The following is a 19,346-nucleotide window of genomic DNA, read 5'->3' on the forward strand; positions in this document are numbered from 1 at the left end:
GGTGCAGGGGCGGCGTGGGGAACGGTCAGCGTGGAGACAAAGGGGGGCTGGGGCCGTGGCAGGACTGGAGCCAGTGGGGTGGGCCCTGGCTGCGCTGCGCACTGCAGCCAGCTCTCAGGGACACGCAGCCAGAGCCAAGCTGCCGCGACCCTTTAAAATCAACGGGGCCAGATCACACCAGTGTCCTGGCATCCCGCCCCGCCTCCTCACGCCAGACCTGAATGCAGGCAGCCCGGTGGGAAGAATTGCCGCATTTCCCCCTTCCCAGCGGCGCTGTGCTCCTCTGCCGGCTGGCGGATCGGATGGAGCCGCACCGCCCATAGTGCGGGATTTGGCCAGCCTATCACAACGGACCACCGGGCCAGTCTGCCCCTGCACTCGCCAGCTGGAAAAATCTACTCGCCACGGGCGAGCGGGCGAGTGAATTTGTCGAGCCCTGCAAATGAGTATAGATGCTCAAGCCCTACATTAAACATCCCACACTCTACTACTCCTTGGCTTACATTGCAGTATGAACATACCCTAGGGGGACCGCAGACTAATAACTGTAAAATAGTCTGAAAGTTAAGCTTCTTCAAAGAGGGCTGAGTAATGAGAATTTTTTTAGTATGTTTTTCTCTCTCAGTATTTTCCCTTCCTCTGCAACTCTCACTGAAGTCCATAAGTCCTTTTAGTGATATCACTGGGCACATCTACACTGCAGCATTATTTCAAAATAAAGGGCTTCTCATTCTGAAGTCAGTAATCCTCATTTCATGAGGAATAACGCCTGTTGCAAACCAGTTATTTCGAAATGGGGGGTGTGCAGCTGTGGTTATTTTGAAATAAGTGGCTTCCAAGGATTCTCAGCACTGTCCTGATGGCCATTCTGTCCACATTCATCAGGTCTCTATAGTTCCCCTAACCCTGCAGCCTTTAAGGGTGCAGCCACAGGAAAACCCACAGGGGCAGCATACAGTAACTGCACAAGAGGTGCAGCATGAGGTCTTAGAGCCAGAGACTGCTTTGCAGCAGGTCTGCCTCCATAGTTGGAGTGCTGTGGTGTCTGCAAGGGCAATCAGAGCACACAATGAGATGAGTTTTCTGTCCCTTGAGGAGGTAGGCAAAGGTGAAGAGCCTGAGAAACGGCTGTAGAGGGGAACCCTTTTAAGCAGGAGCCTCAGATAGCCTCAGGCAGCAGCTACAGGAACTGACTGCTATCCTGATGCCCTGCCTGAGGTGCTTCTGGGGGTTTTAAATGTGATTCAGCTTCCAATCAGTGTGGATGTGCTATTTCAATGGGCATTTGTAGTGTGGATGCACTATTTTGAAACAGCTATTTCAGGAGTTATTATTCCAAAATAGTTTATTTTGAAATAAGCACATAGTGTAGATATATCCAGGGGAAGTAGACTACCTGTCTCTTTTTATAGCATGCCATTTTATTCCTCTATGATTGAAATGTAATTGCATCTGTAATTTAAGAGCCCATCATCAGCACCATATAATCAAAGCAAATCTGTCTGTTTGAATCAGCAACACAACAATCGTAAAACTTATTTTTAATGTGCTTCTTCCATTGATTATTTTTTATCCCCTCCTCTATTTGCCATTCTAAAAGAAACCCCACATAGTCTGTTATCCAATTGCAAGAATATATCTGCAAGTCAAAAATAAGTACAATGTGGAAAACACACTAAAAGATTTGTTTTTGTTAGGGCTTCACAGTGGAACACTGGATTATAAAAAACACTTTTCACAATGAAGGGTTTGAGATCTTTTCATACATATTGTATGTTTGGGCAGCATTAAGCAATAAATGACACAGTTGATGTCTAGACATTAAACATTAACAGTTTTTGTAACTTCTGTGAGTTTAAAAAAAAAAAACGAGTAAAGTTTACGGAATCCTAGTCAGTTAAAATCACAAAACTTGACCAGCTTTAATGTGAATTTGTTCAAAGGAAGAATAACATCAGTCACCACTGAGCAAGATAAATAAAAAAAAATGAATACAGGAGAAATAATATCTGTATATTATATTGAACAACATATACATGAATATAATATAAAAGTAATATTTAGCAGTCTTTAAACTCTGGCACATTACTTCACATAATATGAAAAACAAAACTGATGAAAGTCACAAAAATGGAGCTACATATTTTTGAAATGATAAATCACCATTCCATTATTTTACCTGATATTCTTTTGAGTCACCCCCAACATAAAATAAAATAAAGTAGCACCTGCCTTCCTAATTGGGAGTTCTGGATGTTAAGCATCTCTGAAAATCAGACCAAGGTGTCCAAAATATCGAGGCACTAAAATCATAGGCCATTGCTGAAAAGTCAGCCATTATTTTTCATTAAAAACTGAATTTATTGTTCAGTAATTTTCAGGAATACAAACATAAAACTAAAAATAGTTTATAACATATTTAGAATGTTTTCTTCATAATCCCATAAAAACAATGTCCATCTCCACTGGAACAAAGAAGGGATGGGAGGATGAAAGTTGCTATTATCATCACTTACTCCTATCCTCCCCTCTGTTACTGGGCTCAGAGGAAGAGGCTGGGTACAAAATGCTCCAAAATCCAAAGCTACTACAGATAAAAGCCAGCATAGTGGCTATGTATACAATAAATTGTCAACGTAAATTTTTGCACAAAAACCAGTGGAGCATCCATACCTCAAATGCATTTTTGTGCAAGAAAGTCGACAGAACAGAGGGCTTTTTCTGGCAGAGTTATTCCTCTTCCCACGAGGAATAACTCCTTTTTGTGCTACAGCTCTTATACAAAAAGGCAGGTGTGGACTCTCCAGAAGGGTTTTGCACAAGAAATCCCTATTGGAAAAAGCACAGGTGCTCTGGTGGCCAATCTGTGAATGGCAATCAGAGTTTTTTGTACATCAGTGTCCATGCAGTGTGGACACGCTCTTGCACAAAAGCACATGCACTTTGAGGTCTGGATGTGCTTTTGCGCAAGAAGTTTTTGCGCAAGAACTCTTCCACAAAAGGCTTCTTGCACAAAAATCCTGCAGTGTAGACAAAGCCACTAATATGTCTTCTTCCTTCTTGAGCCCATGTAATTCTCTTTACACCTGCCCCATGCTGTCAGGATCCTGCTGGCATTCAAGGGCTGAGCTGAAGGCACGGGGGCAGAGGGAGGGAAGCCACAGTCTCCCAGGATTTCATGAATATCTGGGCAGAATCCACTTCCCTCTCTCCACAATTTTTACTGTGAAGCAACAGAACTATGCATTCCCTTCTTTCCAGAACTGCTACTATTCAGTAGATGACACTATTCCTATACAACAGCTCATAACGTTTAGCACACGAATATTAAAGTAATGTAGAGATTAGACAGTATATTACATCTAGTTAAATTTTACAAAACTGGCCATTTCACAGCATCTCTCGAGTTTTTAAACTAAGAAAATGGATAATTTTTCAACATTGTGTATATTGTAAGCTGTAAATATTTTATGAAACCAATAAAAGACTATAGTGAAAAAGTATTTATCTGTATAGACCAATGGAGTTTGTCTCCAATCCTAAAACTGCTGATGCAGATAGACTTTTTTCATATCTTTAACAATCTGCTGATGGAAGACAAGTAATTATTTCCACATCCTCTGTTGCTAACTCATCTGAATAACATGGGTTAAATGTGAGAACACCACAGACTGTACTCTGTAGCCAAGAGGAGAAAATCTAATTTTATGCCCCAGGAAATAGCAGGTGCAGAACAGCAACAGAGAGAACATATTTTTTCTTTCAGGAACAGGAGTTCTGACACAGGACCTTGGCAGGAAGGAACACTATTTTCTCACACTCTCTGGACAGTGGCACTGGGCTCCCTGCCACGTAGGCCTGTAATTTGAACATCCACTATCTCTTGTCCCTCAATTTAAACCATATCCACACTCAGATAGTTCTTACTGCAAAACATCTCTATGATCATCATCCCTGTTCATCCTGCTAAAACACTGGTACAAGCCCTCGTAAGCTCATGTCTTCACTATAGCAACCTCCTCCTTTCTGATCTTGACAAATGACACCTTGATGCTCTTAAATCCATTCAAAAAGCTGCTGCAAAAATGCCAAACTAATCACTTTGACCACAACATATTTTTTTGCATCTCTCCACTTTCTTCCCTTTTTCCCTTCACTCATGTACAAACTGCCCTACGAAGCTTTTGGAGTGAAGGGAAGTCCAGTAGAACCTCGGAGTTATGGACACTTTGGGAATGGCAGTTGTCTGTAATTCTGACGTAGTCCATAACTCTAAACTAGATATAGGCAGTCCCCGACTTACGCGGATCCGACTTATGACGGATCCGCACTTGCGAACGGGGCTTTTCTCGCCCCGGAGCTCACGGGCGGCGGGTCGCTACCCGTGTCCTCCGGGGTGAGAAAAGCTTCTCCCAGTCTCCCTGGTCTGCTGGGGGGGTCCAGCAAAGCCGCTGGACCCCCCAGCAGCCCAGGGACACCCGAGCAAAGCTGCCGCCTGGGCAGCTTTGCTCGTTTGCCCTTTGCTCTGGTGTCCCTGGTCTGCTGGGGGGGGGGGGGGGGGTGTCCAGCGGCTTTGCTGGACCCCCCCAGCAGACCAGGGAGACGGAGACCAAAGCCGTGGAGCACGCCCGCAGTGGGACAGCCCGGGCGCGCTTGAGCTGTCCCCCTGCGGGCGTGCTCCACGGCTTTGCTCTCCGTCTCCCTGGTCTGCAGGGAGACGGGGAGCAAAGCCTTGAAGCACGCCCGCAGCGGGGCAGCCCAGGGGCGCTTGGGCTGTCCCGCTGCGGGGGTGCTCTGCGGCTTTGCTCCCCGTCTCCCAGGTCAGCAGATCAGGGAGATGGAGCAAAGCCGTGGAGGACTTGGGCGGTCCCGCCACCCCCGTCTTCCTGGTCTGCTGGGGGGGGGAGGGTGCAGCTAGTGCCCCCCCAGCAGACCAGGCTTTTCTTGCCTACCCCTAGGGTAGAGCAGCTGGGGGCTGCCAGGTTGGTCCCGCAGTGCCGCTCCGGACCAACCCGGCAGCACCCCAGCTGCTCTGCCCCAGGCATCCTGATTCAGCCGCTGCTGGTCAGTTTCAGCAGCGGCTGAATCAGGACGCCTTGGGCAGAGCAGCTGGGGTGCTGCTGGGTTGCTCCAGTAGCGCCAAGGAGCCGCGCTACTGGAGCAACCCAGCAGCACCCCAGCTGCTCTGCCCCAGGCGTCCCCAAGTCAGCCGCTGCTGAAACTGACCAGCGGCTGACTACAGGAAGCCCGAGGCAGAGTTGCTCTGCCCCAGGCTTCCTGGAATCAGCCACTGATCAGTTTCAGCAGCAGCTGACTTGAGGACGCCTTACTTTCTTAAGTTGAATCTGTATGTAAGTCAGAACTGGCATCCAGATTCAGCCGCGGTTGAAACTGATCAGTTTCAGCAGCGGCTGACGCCAGTTCCGACTTACATACAGATTCAACTTAAGAACAAACCTACAGTCCCTATCTTGTACGTAACCCGGGGACTGCCTATATTACAAACTTCAGCCACATGCAAATTGGGGCTGTAGCTTTCAGGGCTTCTGAACCTAGGGACCACCAGAACTTCTGATTGGAGGCTTCTGCCCCCAGGAGCAGCAGGTCTCAGGGCTTTAGACTGGGGCGAGCACACCTCTAGGGTATGTTCATACTTGAAAGGAACCTGGGACTAAGAAAGCAGAGAATTCGACAGGGTGGTTACTACTTAGCAGAATTTAATTTGGCTCATCAAAGTAGAGATGTAAAATCCCATTTAATTGACTAACTGGTTAAACATAATGTTTAACCAGTTAGTCATTTAAAGGGGATGAACTCGGGTGGGGTAGGGGGCCGCTGGGCTGGAATGACACTCCTTTGCTGCAGACAGGTAATGCTCCAGCTAGAGCAGTCCCTTGTCTGTGGTCCCTGCCTCCGGTTCAGTCAGGGTCTGTGCTGGCCAGGCTGGACCATCTCCTGCCTGCAGTGGGCTAGGGCATCTTGCAGATAGGGGCTGCTCTGGCATCCCGGTTAGAGAAGCCCCTACCTGTGGAGTCCCTGGGTCAAATATCTTTGGAGTTCTTTTGCACACCAGCTGCAAATAAAAAGCAACAGTCCTATTAAAGGAATGAAGACAGAATAAAATATAAAATAGATCTGGAGCTATATTGGCTTATCACAAATTATTGTCTACTGTGTAACTCAAAATGTATTCTTCAATTTAATTAGCATGAGAAAATTTTGAAAAAGGATGAGAGATATGTATAAAGAAACTTTCTAGTTTTGACGTACATATTAAAAAGTCGCCAATAAAATAATTCAACTTATAGAAAATAGTCTTCAATGTCCCCAACATGTGGTTGGCATTATGGTGCATTTACATGAAAATATATGTGAAGGATGAAGGGGAAGTGGCCATTCTAGTCCGATTCTCTTTTACAGTGAGGTGATCTTCAAAGCAGATTTTACGGTATTATAGTTACACACTAACAGTGGAAGAAAATGGTATGTCTAAAACGGAAAGTATCCCTATACAGGGAATTTATGTTGAAAAAAATTCTACATCTCTCCACAGTCATTTATTTATTATATTTATGTAGTTTTAATACTTACATCTAAAAACTCTGTTTTGGATTCCTAAAAGATGTGCAGATTTTGTCCACGAAAGAGATAATAATTCAAGTATATGTTGCAGGCAACTAACTTATTTTCATGGTCAGTTAAGTATAGGGCAGCATAGTTAAACTGTTTCCTCTACTAAAAAATGTTGGATAGAAATCTAATTAGATTCACATTTAGAAGTCAAATAGTTTTTAGACAAAACAAGATCTTTCAGCATAGTCTATCACTTAATTAAGGGTAGTATTAATCTATTTTTTTCTGTACTTTTATAAATCTTTAGCTTCTCTTTTAATAATCCAAAAATATTTAGTCTACTGAAGATTTATCATATTGGAATTCTAGACTGTACTGTTTTATTTTTATACTAATTATAACTGATCACATTTTAGATAGCCATCTATTTTGTTTTTTTATGATAGAATAATTCTTTGACTTTATTGACAACATTCATTATATGTTAATAGATTTAATTTCACTAGGTCTACATTTGGTAACAGAAAACATCTCAGGGGCAAAGTCAACACATTTGGGTTCCTATAGCTAGACAATGAAATCCATATTTGCATACCGACATAACTAAGCTAATTTTGAGAATGGACAATCTGTAGCCCACATTGAATTTTTTCCAAAGATTATTTAGGTGTCAGTTATTTAGGTGCATAAATAAAGATTTAAGGGCCTAAGGTTGACACCCACATTTTAAAATATTCGCTAAAAAGATACTTATTCTGCTTCTACAATATTTCCTCCCTAGACACAAGAAGAATTTATTACTGATAAATACAGTGTTACTTTTTACATTTTAATTATAAACATGTAGAAATGCAAAACAAATCGTGCATCAAATTAATTAGCTTTACCCAGCTACAGAAGACAGCTGTCCATTCCTTTCCTCCTAACATATTTGCAGTAAAAGCAAAACTAAAAGACTATTGCACAATGTACAGTGATTTCAACTTAAATTTCTTTCAAACTTTTCCTCCTAGACAGCGACTGATGAACTGTCAGTCTCACACTTTGTAAAACAGAACCTTTAAAGGGTCATGACTTTACAAGATGATGAAAACAGTTTTTTCCATCAGTCTAATTTAGTTATTTCACGAGGCTCTTCATTTCAGCAGCACATTGTCTAGATGAATCACCTAGGTTTTAAATTTAAAGAAAAACAAAACACAAACTTTTTCAGAGTTAATGATATTCTAATAAAATAATCTGAAGCAAACTAAAAAATATTATTATTTAGTTATTGTGACACTGACAAATTTAAAAAAGTTTTTACAAATTTAAAACTAGGTGCGTTGTGTTCTTCTGGTTATTGCTTTATATCGTGAGTAGGAATAAACACCACATTAGACCGATTAGCAGAATGGATCAGACACCTATACTACATTCTTATTTGTAAACAGTGTTACTATTCACTAACATTTTGACAATATCTTGAATAATATATTTAAGATCATAGAAAAGTGCTGCTAAGTTCTCTCCAATGCAACATTTATGCCTTTACATGAGTATTTAAACCTGTTTCTTTGAAGGAGTCACTAGCATGCAGTCAGAATCCTGGTACTATATAAATTAAAAAAGGAAAGGACGTATGGCCTTGACCTTTATTATGCATTAATTTATATTCCTCCGACTAATAGAATGATACTAAAACGATATGATTCAACAGGAAATACATCAAGCTATTGTACTGAGGAAACCTGTACACAGTTCTGGAAGTTTGCTAAATGATAACTGATTTGATACAGTTTCAGACGTATAACCTGTCAAATCAGGTACAAATAAAAATAAAAGATAGCTTTGTAAATGTAATAGGCGGTAAAACATTTTAAATTATTTTTATCATGTTAAATGAATGATCCAGAATGCTATGCTATTTATGGATTCAAAAACTGTATTATCTGTATTTAACACCAGATTTGAAGAATATTTGTAGGGCTTAATATATTTGGGATTTTATGCTTTTTATGGGATGTCTTTAAAAGTTGGTCTTTATCTGTTCAATACCAACTAGAGTAACTATTCAAACAATATGTTCTCCAGAAGCATGTGTCCTTATTTTACTTAGTTGAATTTGGAATATGTACTCAGATTTATATCCATTGATAGTAAGTTATCCATTTTTTCTTGAGTCTGAATGTTCTACAAACCATATATATAAAATATATGGTCACCATGGAGTATTTGCATACAACAGATTTCTCTCTCTTAAAAAAAAAAAGGATTCAGCCTTTTGTCTCTTTTTAAAATCAGGCTCAGAGCTATGGGTTTTCTATTTTTTTTTTTTTTTTTTTTACTCAAACTAATAAAATCAGGAGACTGTGGTGAGATCTAGCGGCATGCAGTTTGATGTCCTCAGCAGGATACCAACAGTCAGAAGTGGTGCTGTAAATTCAATGTGGGGCTTCAACACTGTGCTAAGTGTGGGCTGAATCTCAGGGGCTTCCCTTTGATGCAAGTGCAGTATATTAACTGGAAAAGCATTCACTTTTATTTGTCTGTACTGTCTGCGACAGCAATATCGCCTCATTTAGACTAGTTCAACATGAAAATACACAGAGAAGCAATCTGTTACAAATTAGCATAGCTCCCCTTTCATTTTACTAGCTAGTAATTGGAAGGGGTTAAGAAAGTGTAATTTATCAGATTATATGTGTTTATCTTTGTGTGGGGACAGCATGCCTTTGGTGAATTTTCCTGCATACCCTGAGGGAATAATCTTTCCTTGATGTCCATTTGATCTGAAAGAAAACAATGACGCCTGTGAAATATGGGAGTATAATTTGTTCAGTTGAGAAGGAACAGTTTCCCAGGCATCTGAAACAGTATTAATGACTTTATTAGAACCTTACCTTTCTTTGGAAATGTTTTTACTCTCTCGTTTCCAAATGGTCTTGAAGTCGCTGCAGAACTCGTACCACACAGTGAAGACATAGTTTGGTGTGACCTCCTTCTCGCCAGATTTTGGCTTTATCCCAAAGTATCCCACTGTTTCTTCAAAGCTACAGGGGGAAAAAACTGTCAACACCTAAAGCCCATTGGGGAAGCTTAGTTTCCCTGAGGTCCGGTTCCTGACTCAGTAGCCAAGGTTCATAATTACCATAACTTCCCTTTTACTTTGGAAACCATAGCAGCAATTCATGCCATGTGTAACTAATATTCCAACACCTACTTTTCCCCTGTAGGAATATAATTTTTGTGTGTGTGCATAAGATGCCATTGATGTATAGCATGTACACAAAGCACAAACACTCGTTTTTAATAATAATAATAATTTACTTACCTGTATTTCAAATTACACTTATTAACTTATAATTTTTTTCTGCAAAGCAGAAAAGGGAGTGTCCTTTATCTGACTAAAGGCAAAGAAGAGAGTTTTATGCCAAACGACAAATAATAATCAACAAAAAGGAACCCAAGTGTCACCTGATGATTAGTTTAGAGCAGGGCTACTCAACTTTGAAAGCTCCGGGGGCCACAATAATACTCACAGCACATGCTGAGGGCCGCAACTTAAGTGTGGTTGCATATTCATGCAAATATATATGCAAATAGCTTCTCTCATGCTCGTGGGCATGAATACAAAGCACTTCCCACGATGTCCTGGTGCTCTCGGCACCTCCTCCCTGGAGGCTAGAAACGCCGAGACCCTGTTCTAGCCAGTCCGTCCACTTGAGTCTTTTAATGCTCACCCCCCACATAGGAGATACCTCGCCATTGTGGAGCAAGTTCCCAGTGGAGGCCTGGTTCAAAGAATCCCACCTGTGGGCCACATGTTGAGCTCCATGTAAACCCAAACCACACTGTGGGCCGTAAACATTCAGGCTGTGGGCTGCATGTTGAGTAGCCCTGATTTAGAGACTTTCAGTAGCGATGAGGTGCTCAGCACAGTAGCACAAGTGCCTTAGTCAGTGCCAACAACTAGCTTGCAAAGAGCTAGTATGATAGTGAATCATTCATTTTCAAGAAGTTAGTAAGCTGATAAAAGCAGTAATAATAGGCAACTTTTATTGCCAGTTTTGTAATACACTACAAAAATGCTTTAGCTGTAGTATAGAATAGTAAAGTATCTGGGTATAACTCTCTAGTTTGGTATTCTCTGGGCCAGCAACATCCGTGGTCCAGCATGATTTTAGTTAGCCAGATATTCACTTTTCATAGGTATGGCCAACTTTCCTGTGGTCCCATACATTTTTATTTTTTATTTTTTTTTTTTACAGACACCAGTCCTGGTTCTCAGGGTTCTGTGATGTTGTTTGGCTCTAATATATCCCTAAATGTCTTCTAAAATCCCAATAAGCAGGGGAAGTGTTGGTAATCCTGCTAGATAATATTGACCTTCCTTGGTTTGGCAATTTCTGGTTCAGCACTGATCAGGTCCCGAGGGTTCCAGACTAGAGAGGTTCAACTTGTATTTCTAAAACACTCTTTTTCTGTTGACTATTCTTTTGTGGTATTTTAAGTTATTGTGCATTATGCATTTGGACCATTATTGTATCATATTTCACAGATAAACAGGTAATTGATTCCATGATCATGGTTATGAGATTTACAACTTAAAACAAAGTGTAGAGTCTACAAATTGTCTTTCTTTAGGTTGAATCAACTTTCTCTCCAAATTAGAAATAGCTGTCAAGCTAGCTTTGCAGAGAATGATTACAAATAATGCCATGGGTTAACAGTAAAGGCGATATAAGAAAATCTTTTAAGGGAATTCACTTTTCTTGAAACTCCATCTACATGTGGGCAAAAGGAAGCAAAAAAAAAATAAATAAAAATAAAATAAAACTGTGTGTGTCGGCAAATAATAAAATGTAATGTCAACAAATCGCCTTCAACTCATCTTTGAGCAGCTCTCTCTTTCCTTATTAGCTTATCCATTTATACAGATCCATATTTTGGGATAAATTCACAAAGGAGTTACGTGCCTAGCTGCCGCTTTAGAAACCTGAATCTAAGAGCCAGGTCCCACTGGGATTTACAACTCCCCCCTCCCATTCAACTCCCACCAAATCCTGTAGGTGCCTTAAGTCACAAAGTGCCTATATATCTGTAGTAAATTTTCCTGGGCATATATGTTTCTGACTATGAGCATGACACAGCAACTCCAGACCAGGTGTCCAAACACATAAAGCCCCAAGTGATCCACAAACAGGGGAAAGAAAGGTGTTTCTCTGCCTAACTCACTTGCAGGGTCCCATTCAGCAGACAAATTCTATGCACATTTAATGGCTTGCACTCACCTTTAGGGGACCAACTACATAACCTCCTCCCACCTGGTTTCTTGCATCAACAGCCTAAGCTCTCCTATACAGAGTTTGCAGCTGAGATCACAAGTGCCATCCTGAAGCTTCCATTTAGATCTTTATCTCCAAAAGAAGGGCAGGACTTAGCACTCACTCCTAGCCTTGGCATTTCCGATTGGCTAGTTTAGGTGAAGAGCTGCATAGGGTGCTAGCTCTTGTCAATCTCATTCTGGGCTACCTTTTCCTCTCTGTTCATTGTAGAGGGCGCTTAGAGGACTAATCCAAGTTTTGAGAATCCCAGTGATTTTCAGGTGCCTAAAAGTTAGTTGTGGTGATGCTGAACATCCCCACATCTACATTTCTTTCAGTATCTAGCTCCATGTGGTTATATGGAAATTCTATTATTAAGGTTGAGTTTTGCACTTAAAGCAGGGCTTTAACCTTTTTGCCATGTATGAAGAATATAGAGTACCTTCCTCAAAATTACAGCAGTTACTCTGGGAAAGTAAGAGCATATGTTCTATCTGCTTTGCAAAATAAAGCAACTGGAAATTCAGCCGAACTGGTCTATGCTTCTCCAGAGTGGCTTTGAGTAGCAAGTGCACAGAGGTGAACATGAATAAGAGTTACAATTTAGAAAAAATTAGGATTAATAATTCATATCTTCTGAACATTAGAAATATGAGGCGTGAAGGGAAAACAGAAAAAAAACCCAAATAGCTGATGCATTTTAAAATAATCAGTTAAGCATAATCTAGTATCACAGATTCTAAAATGTCTTAAACATAATTAACAATTTATAACATGGTGTCGCTACAAGGCAGGCTTTTATAAAAACAACTATTACCCACTAAAATGAATAACAGATCCTTTCAATCACAGCTTCACGCCCTGGAACATTCATTGGCAAATTTTCCTACACAGTTGAAAAATAATAAAAAGGAAAATCCTGTAACCCAGATAACTGAAACCAATCAATCAATTGTAAAGGAAGGGCCAATTTATCAGTAACTTTGGTGATTTTGCACGGCACAAGAATGACACAAAGCTTCTGGAACATAAATAGGATGACTAGGGAGGAGTATAAATATATTGCTTGTGAATGCAGGGGAGTTATCAGGAAGGTGAAAGCGCAACTGAAATTGCAGCTAGCAAGGATGAGAAGGGTAACAAGAAAGATTTCTACAGGCATGTTATCAATAAGAGGGTGATCAGGGAGGGTGTGGGGTCCTTACTGGATGAGGGAGGTAACCTAGTGACAGATGATGTGGGAAAAGCTGAAGTGCTCAATGCTTTTTTTGCCTCTGTCTTCACAGACAAGGTCAGCTCCCAGACAAGTGCACTAGGCAATGCAGTATGGGAAGGAGGTGGGCAGCCCTCAGTGGAGAAAGAACAGGTGAAGAACTATTTAGAAAAGCTAGACATACACAAATCCATGGGTCCAGATTTAATGCATCCGAGGGTACTGAGGGAGTTGGCAAATGGCATTGCCTTTTGGCCATTATCTTTGAAAAATCGTGGAGATTGGGAGAGGTCCCAGACAACTGGAAAAAGGTGCCCATTTTTAAAAAGGGAGGAAGGACAATCCATGGAACTATAGACCAGTTAGCCTTACCGCAGTCCCTTGAAAAATCATGGATGGGATCCTCAAGGAATTGATTTTGAAGCACTTGGAAGAGGGGAAAGTGATCAGTCAACATGGATTCCCCAAGGGCAAGTCATGCCTGACCAATCTGATTAGCTTCTATGATGAGGTAACTGGCTCTGCGGACATGGGGAAGTTGATGATATACCTTGACTTTAATAAAGCTTTTAATACGGTCTCCTACAATATTCTTGCCAGCAAGTTAAGGAAGTATGGACTAGATAAATGAACTGTAAGATGGATAGAAAGCTGGCTAGATTGTTGGACCCATCGGGTAGTGATCAATGGCTTGATGTCTGGTTGATAGTTGGTTTCAAGTGGAGTGCCCCAAGGATCAGTTCTAGGGCCAGTTTTGTTCAGCATCTTTATTAATGACCTGGATGAGGGGCTAGATTGCACCCTCAGCAAGTTTGCAGATGACACTAAGCTAGGGGGAGAGGTAGATATGTTGGAGGGCAAGGATAGGGTCCAGAGTGATCTAGATAAACTGGAGGACTGGGCCAAATGAAATCTGATGAGGTTCAACAAAGATAAGTGCAGAGTCCTGCACTTGGGACAGAAGAATCCTAAGCATTGGTACAAGCTGGGGGAGACATGTAGAGGTACATTAGAGCTAACTAACAGCCCAGAACACTTAGAGCCAGGACAGGAGGCTGAAAATAAACTTTACAGGACTGTGGGAAACTTGGCCACACCCCCGATAAGTGGATATCTGGTTAACTAAAATCATGCCGGACTACGGATGTTGCCAGACCAGAGAATGCTGGAGTAGAGAGGTTCAATCATTAGTCAGGTATACATCTCAGCTCTGTAATGTGAGCACATAAAAATGCACACTCAGAGAGGATACAATAGAGAGGAATGTGCTATTTCTCATCAGAGCCAAATTTATACTAGCAAACTTACATTTATCTTTCAGATGATATGTTAATGCAACATTCTAACCTTATTTGGATATTGAAGATCTGGCTGCTCTTTTGCAAAAGAGATAAACCTATGCTTGGGAGTGAGACAAGAAGCATTACAAAATAAATGTGCTTTGCTATTTGTTATGTATTAATGGCTTTGCACATACAATTTCTGGGTAAGTATTTTTTTTCCAGATGTGAGATCTCATGTCTAATCTTGTCTTTTACTTGGCTTTTTTATTTGTGCCTTTCAAAAACTTCTGAAGGAAAGTAAATTATTTTGTCCCCTGTAAACTCTATTCTACTAAATATGTTAGAGCTTACTGAAGTTCATTTGAATGCTGCAAAATCAGCTCAAAGAGCATGACAAACCAAAACAGTAGTTTTTACAGATAATATTAAAATCTAACATTTTTAATGTACTAAGAGCCAGACAACATCTTCACCACAAAGCTACTAAAAAGGCTAACTAACATTTACTTCATTCAGCTCATTTACAAGCAGCTGAATAGCTAATATACAGTGACATGGAAGGTAAAAGCTTCATGTGAACAAAACTTGACAAGTAAGACAGTCTGTAATCCATCTGAAAACTCAGATTCACTGACTTTTCCTTCCTATTCCTGCCTGCCCTTATCAAAATATGGCATGGATAAATGATCTTATATTAAAACTTTATAAATTCCACAAGCATCTACTGTGGTTTATTTTGCAATCTAAATGATGAATGAGTAAATGGCATTCCAATACATTTTCATTGAATAAAGCAGTTATTTATTTATTATATTTTTCAGTGAGACCAAGATTTAATTCATGGATAAAAAATATTTAAACTTCATAGAGAGTGGATTATTTGATTTAAACCACTTTTTTCACATCCTATTCTGCAACAGGACATAAAAAACATGACACTGAGTACTGTATTTTTAAACTACAGTAGTCTTTCCTATTTAATTGGTATTGACTTCCTAAGATCAATAATGTCTTTCATTTTGGTTAAATACCTGTTTGAAAGGACTGGAGAACTTACCTTTTTTGTGCATTCTCCAAACAGTTCTCTTCTGTTTTATGCTCTTCTTCAGCTGCAAAATGAAAAGCATTGGTATTTTAAATCAGGATCTGACTATTGTACTCTTTGTTTTACATTGTTTTTTATAGTACACATTTTATTATGTTCAGGTTTGATAGTTTGCATATTACATATAACAAAAACATTTCATTATTTTACAGTAATTGCCCATATGTTCAATAAATGTATGTTCAAACTTCATCAGGAGAGAATACTCAGATTTTGAAAGTAATGTATAAAATAGTGAATCGTGTTATATTTCAGTTTCTTGCCATGTAATGCAAATGATCTAATTTTAATTTCCATTTAAAAATAACTAATTTAAGTGTCCACTATTATTAGAGACTAAAACAGTAAGAGTAATCCTATGTCTACACCATGCACATTAAAATGGCACAGCTGGGCTGTTGTAGTTACACTGAGGTAAGGTGAGCTGTATAGGCCACTCTATTGCCAGGAGAGAGCTCTCCTGGGGCATGTCGACACAGCAGGGCAAAACTGGAATTAAGCTACACAACTTCAGCTATGTCAATTGCATAGCTGAAGTCAAAATAGCTTAATTCAGCTTTTGGTGCTGTCTTCACAGCAGGAAGTTGAAGGAAGAACACTTCCCTTACTCCTCATGAAATGAGGGTTACAGGAGTTGGAGTAAGAAGTCCTCCATCTCAATGTTATTTCAAAATAATGGCTTGCTGTGTAGACACACGCTTTGTTATTTCAAAATAACGTAAGCTATTCTGAAAAAATGCTGCTGTGTAGATGTACTCCCATGACAAAATAAAACTATTCTCAATGAGAGGCAGTAGCTTCATCACTGGAAGAGCATTTCCTGATGTTGAAGCACTGTCCATACCCGTGCTATTCATAGATATTTTTCCCCAAACCTAAACAACAACATTTTTAATGATGAAAGTGCAGTGTCGAGTCAACCTATTCTTGCAGGACATATCATTGGATGCTGCTAAATATACACTAAAGAATAGTTAATAACGTCAACCATTTCACACTAAGGGTGCATTTACACTGCACCATTATTCTGAGATAACTAGTTTTGAGATAAAACATTATTTTGAAATAATTTCAAATTTCAATATGATAATTTCAAAATAATGGATGGCTTATTCCAAAATCTGTAAACCTCATTCTTCGAGGAATAACACCTATTCCAAAATAGCTATTTTGAAATAAGGTGTGTGTAGACGTTCCACTTCGGCTCTTTTGAAATAGAATGGCACTGGTGAGGGGCTAAGTTATTCCTCCCCAGTGCTTCCTGGGGCTCTAAATTGAGATAGTACGTCTACATTAGGGAAGCCTGCCTCGGACTAATTTTGAGGCTTCCCTGCAGTGTAGATGTGCTATTTTGAAATAAGCTATTTCAGAATAACAACAACTTATGTTGAAAGTAACTTAGGGTATGTCTACACTTGCACCTTCATTCGAGAGAGGGATGCAAATGAACACATTCAAAATTGCAAATGAAGCCAGGATTTCAATATCCCATACTTCATTTGCATATTTGCGTTATGGCACTATTTCGAAATAACAGACGCTGTTAAAACACGGTTATTTCGAGAAAAAACCCTTCTCTTGAAATAACCCTTATTCCTCATACAATGAGGTTTACCAGTTATTTCAAGAAAAGGGGTTTCTCTCAAAATAACCACGTCTTAACAGCGTCTGTTATTTCGAAATATCACTATGTTGAAATAGCGCCATAATGTGAATATGCAAATGAAGTGTGTGATATTTAAATCCCAGCTTCATTTGCAATTTCGAAGTCTTCATTTGCATCCCTCTCTCGAAAGAGGGTGCAAGCGTAGACATACCCTTGCATTTCTTACAGGTTCTATTCCATCACACCCCTCCCCTCATGGGGTCTCAGGACAAGGGAATGGGGGTGGTGACGTTTCTAATACAACAGTAATTGTAAGAAATTTAAATGCAGGGGGCTCAGAGCAGGAGGTTGTGTGTGGGTGTGGGGAGTGCAGGAGTCAGGGCACGGGCTTGGAAGTGTGGGGGGCTTAGGGCAGGGAACAGGGAGTGTCTGGGGATGCAGGAGTCAAGGTGGGAGGTATGAGGCGGGACTTAGAGCAAGCGGTTGGGATATATGTATATAGGGGAGCGTGCAGAGGGGACAAGAGGGTTAGTGAGGGAGGATAGATTGCTCATTCCTCTGCTCCTTCTCCTCCTCTCTCCCCTCCTCAACCAGGAGGGAGAGAAATGCATGCCTGCTGTGTACCTTCCTCTCATTCCCTGATGGGAAGGAGAACAGAAAGCACAGTGAAGTTTTAGAACATAACTATCCTTATTCTCAGGGCTTGACAAACGGCGGCGAAATCTACTTGCCAGCCCTTCACTGCGCATGAGCAAGACCTGCATTGTGCATGCGCGCGCCGCCAGTGAATGGGGTGATCGGCTGAAATCTACTCGCCATGGGCAAGTAGAAACAGGGATTTGTCAAGCCCTGCTTATTCTAAACTAATCCTGTAACTATGTGTAATAAGCTTTTTAACTGTAGAATGGAAAAGGAGCTGACCACTGGTTTTGTGAGTGCAGCAGTTATCAGACAGAGAGGAAGTTGGGGACTGGCAGAAGTGTCAGGATGATATGTCCTCTGAATACCAAGTGCTGGGTTCCTTTGAAGAGAGCACAAACCCTAACCAGTTCTATGCAAAAACATTTGATGGCAATGCAGCCAGGCATACACTTCCTCTCAGGTGGCCCTGTACAGGCTACATCATGAAAGAGAAACTCAGGTACAGCACTATTTAAAATGGTTTGGGTAGAGAGGGGACACTCCCCTACCCTCTTCCCATATATAAGTAACTCAGCATCTCCTTCACCACGTAGGGGTCCTTTAAACTTCGGTGCTATTTCAGGATACTGCAGGTTTCAAAATAATGGGCTCACTATTCTGATGTCCCTGTAACCCTCATTCATTGGCAAAGGTACTCACCCAAGTAGTGGGAAATCCCTTTCTACCATCAGGCAGAGATGAGAATTAAACTAAGAATGGCCACATCCTGGGTAGATACCCTAACCACTGTGCTAAAGGTTACAATGGAAGCCATGCCTCTTCCTGCTCTCTCTTTTTCCCCACACCATTTTGCATGGAGTTAGTCTCAGAACATGCCTACTGGACTAGGCCACAAAGGGAAGGCAGGCACTCCTACACCTATCTACCCCCAATTTGCAGATCACCCAGGGGCTTAGAAGTGAGATGGGCATCTGAACACCAGGGATTGTCTACACTGAAAACTTACATCGGCATTACTGTGTCTCTCATAACAAATCCACATGCCTGAGAGACATAGCCATGCTGACCTAACCATTGGTGAAACAAAAGGAAAAACTATGTAGCACTTTAAAGACTAACAAGATGGTTTAGTAGGTGATGAGCTTTCGTGGGTCAGACCCACTTTCTCAGATCATATTCTGGAAGAGGATTGGCATGACCATATAGACCAAAGGAATACAATGAAAAAAGTGAACACATTATTAAACTGACAAATCAGATTTAGTACAGAAGGTGGGGTGAGGGGAAGGGAGGGAGGGAATAGTTATTTGAGTCAATGAATGGCTAATCAGGAGTGATAAGTGGGAAGCTATCTTTGTAATGGTTAAGGTAATTAGCATCTTTGTTAAGGCCCATTCGTAAAGTGTCAGATTTAAGCATGAAAGAAAGTTTTGAAGTTTCCCTCTGTAATCTGGTGTTAGTCTCTTTGAGGTAAGATGCATGTAGTAAGGTCATTAAGACTATGTACAGGTAAGTTGAAATGAAAAGCAACTGGTTTTTCCTTGTGAAGATGTCTCATGTCTGATTTGTGGCATTAATTCTTTGGCAAAGTTTCTGAGAAGTCTGTCCAATATACAAA

At 40.8% G+C, this 19,346-nt stretch overlaps 1 protein-coding gene across 5 annotated transcripts in view; it reads right to left on the reverse strand.

Moving 5' to 3' along the window:
• FMN1 (formin 1) overlaps nucleotides 1-19,346 on the reverse strand; it is a 372,953-nt gene that overhangs the window by 15,040 nt on the left and 338,567 nt on the right. For all 5 annotated transcript variants that reach the window (XM_089778461.1, XM_025189464.3, XM_075927044.2 and 2 more), the window contains 2 exons: nucleotides 15,433-15,484; nucleotides 9,456-9,605 (listed from right to left, as the gene is read on the reverse strand). In XM_089778461.1, the coding sequence (XP_089634587.1) occupies nucleotides 9,456-9,605; nucleotides 15,433-15,484 (202 nt within the window). The remainder of the gene's footprint in view (nucleotides 1-9,455; nucleotides 9,606-15,432; nucleotides 15,485-19,346) is intronic.

The sequence above is a fragment of the Pelodiscus sinensis genome, chromosome 5 (assembly GCF_052426305.1).
Source record: "Pelodiscus sinensis isolate ZL-2025 chromosome 5, ASM5242630v1, whole genome shotgun sequence".
NCBI classification, from domain to species: Eukaryota; Metazoa; Chordata; order Testudines; family Trionychidae; genus Pelodiscus; species Pelodiscus sinensis.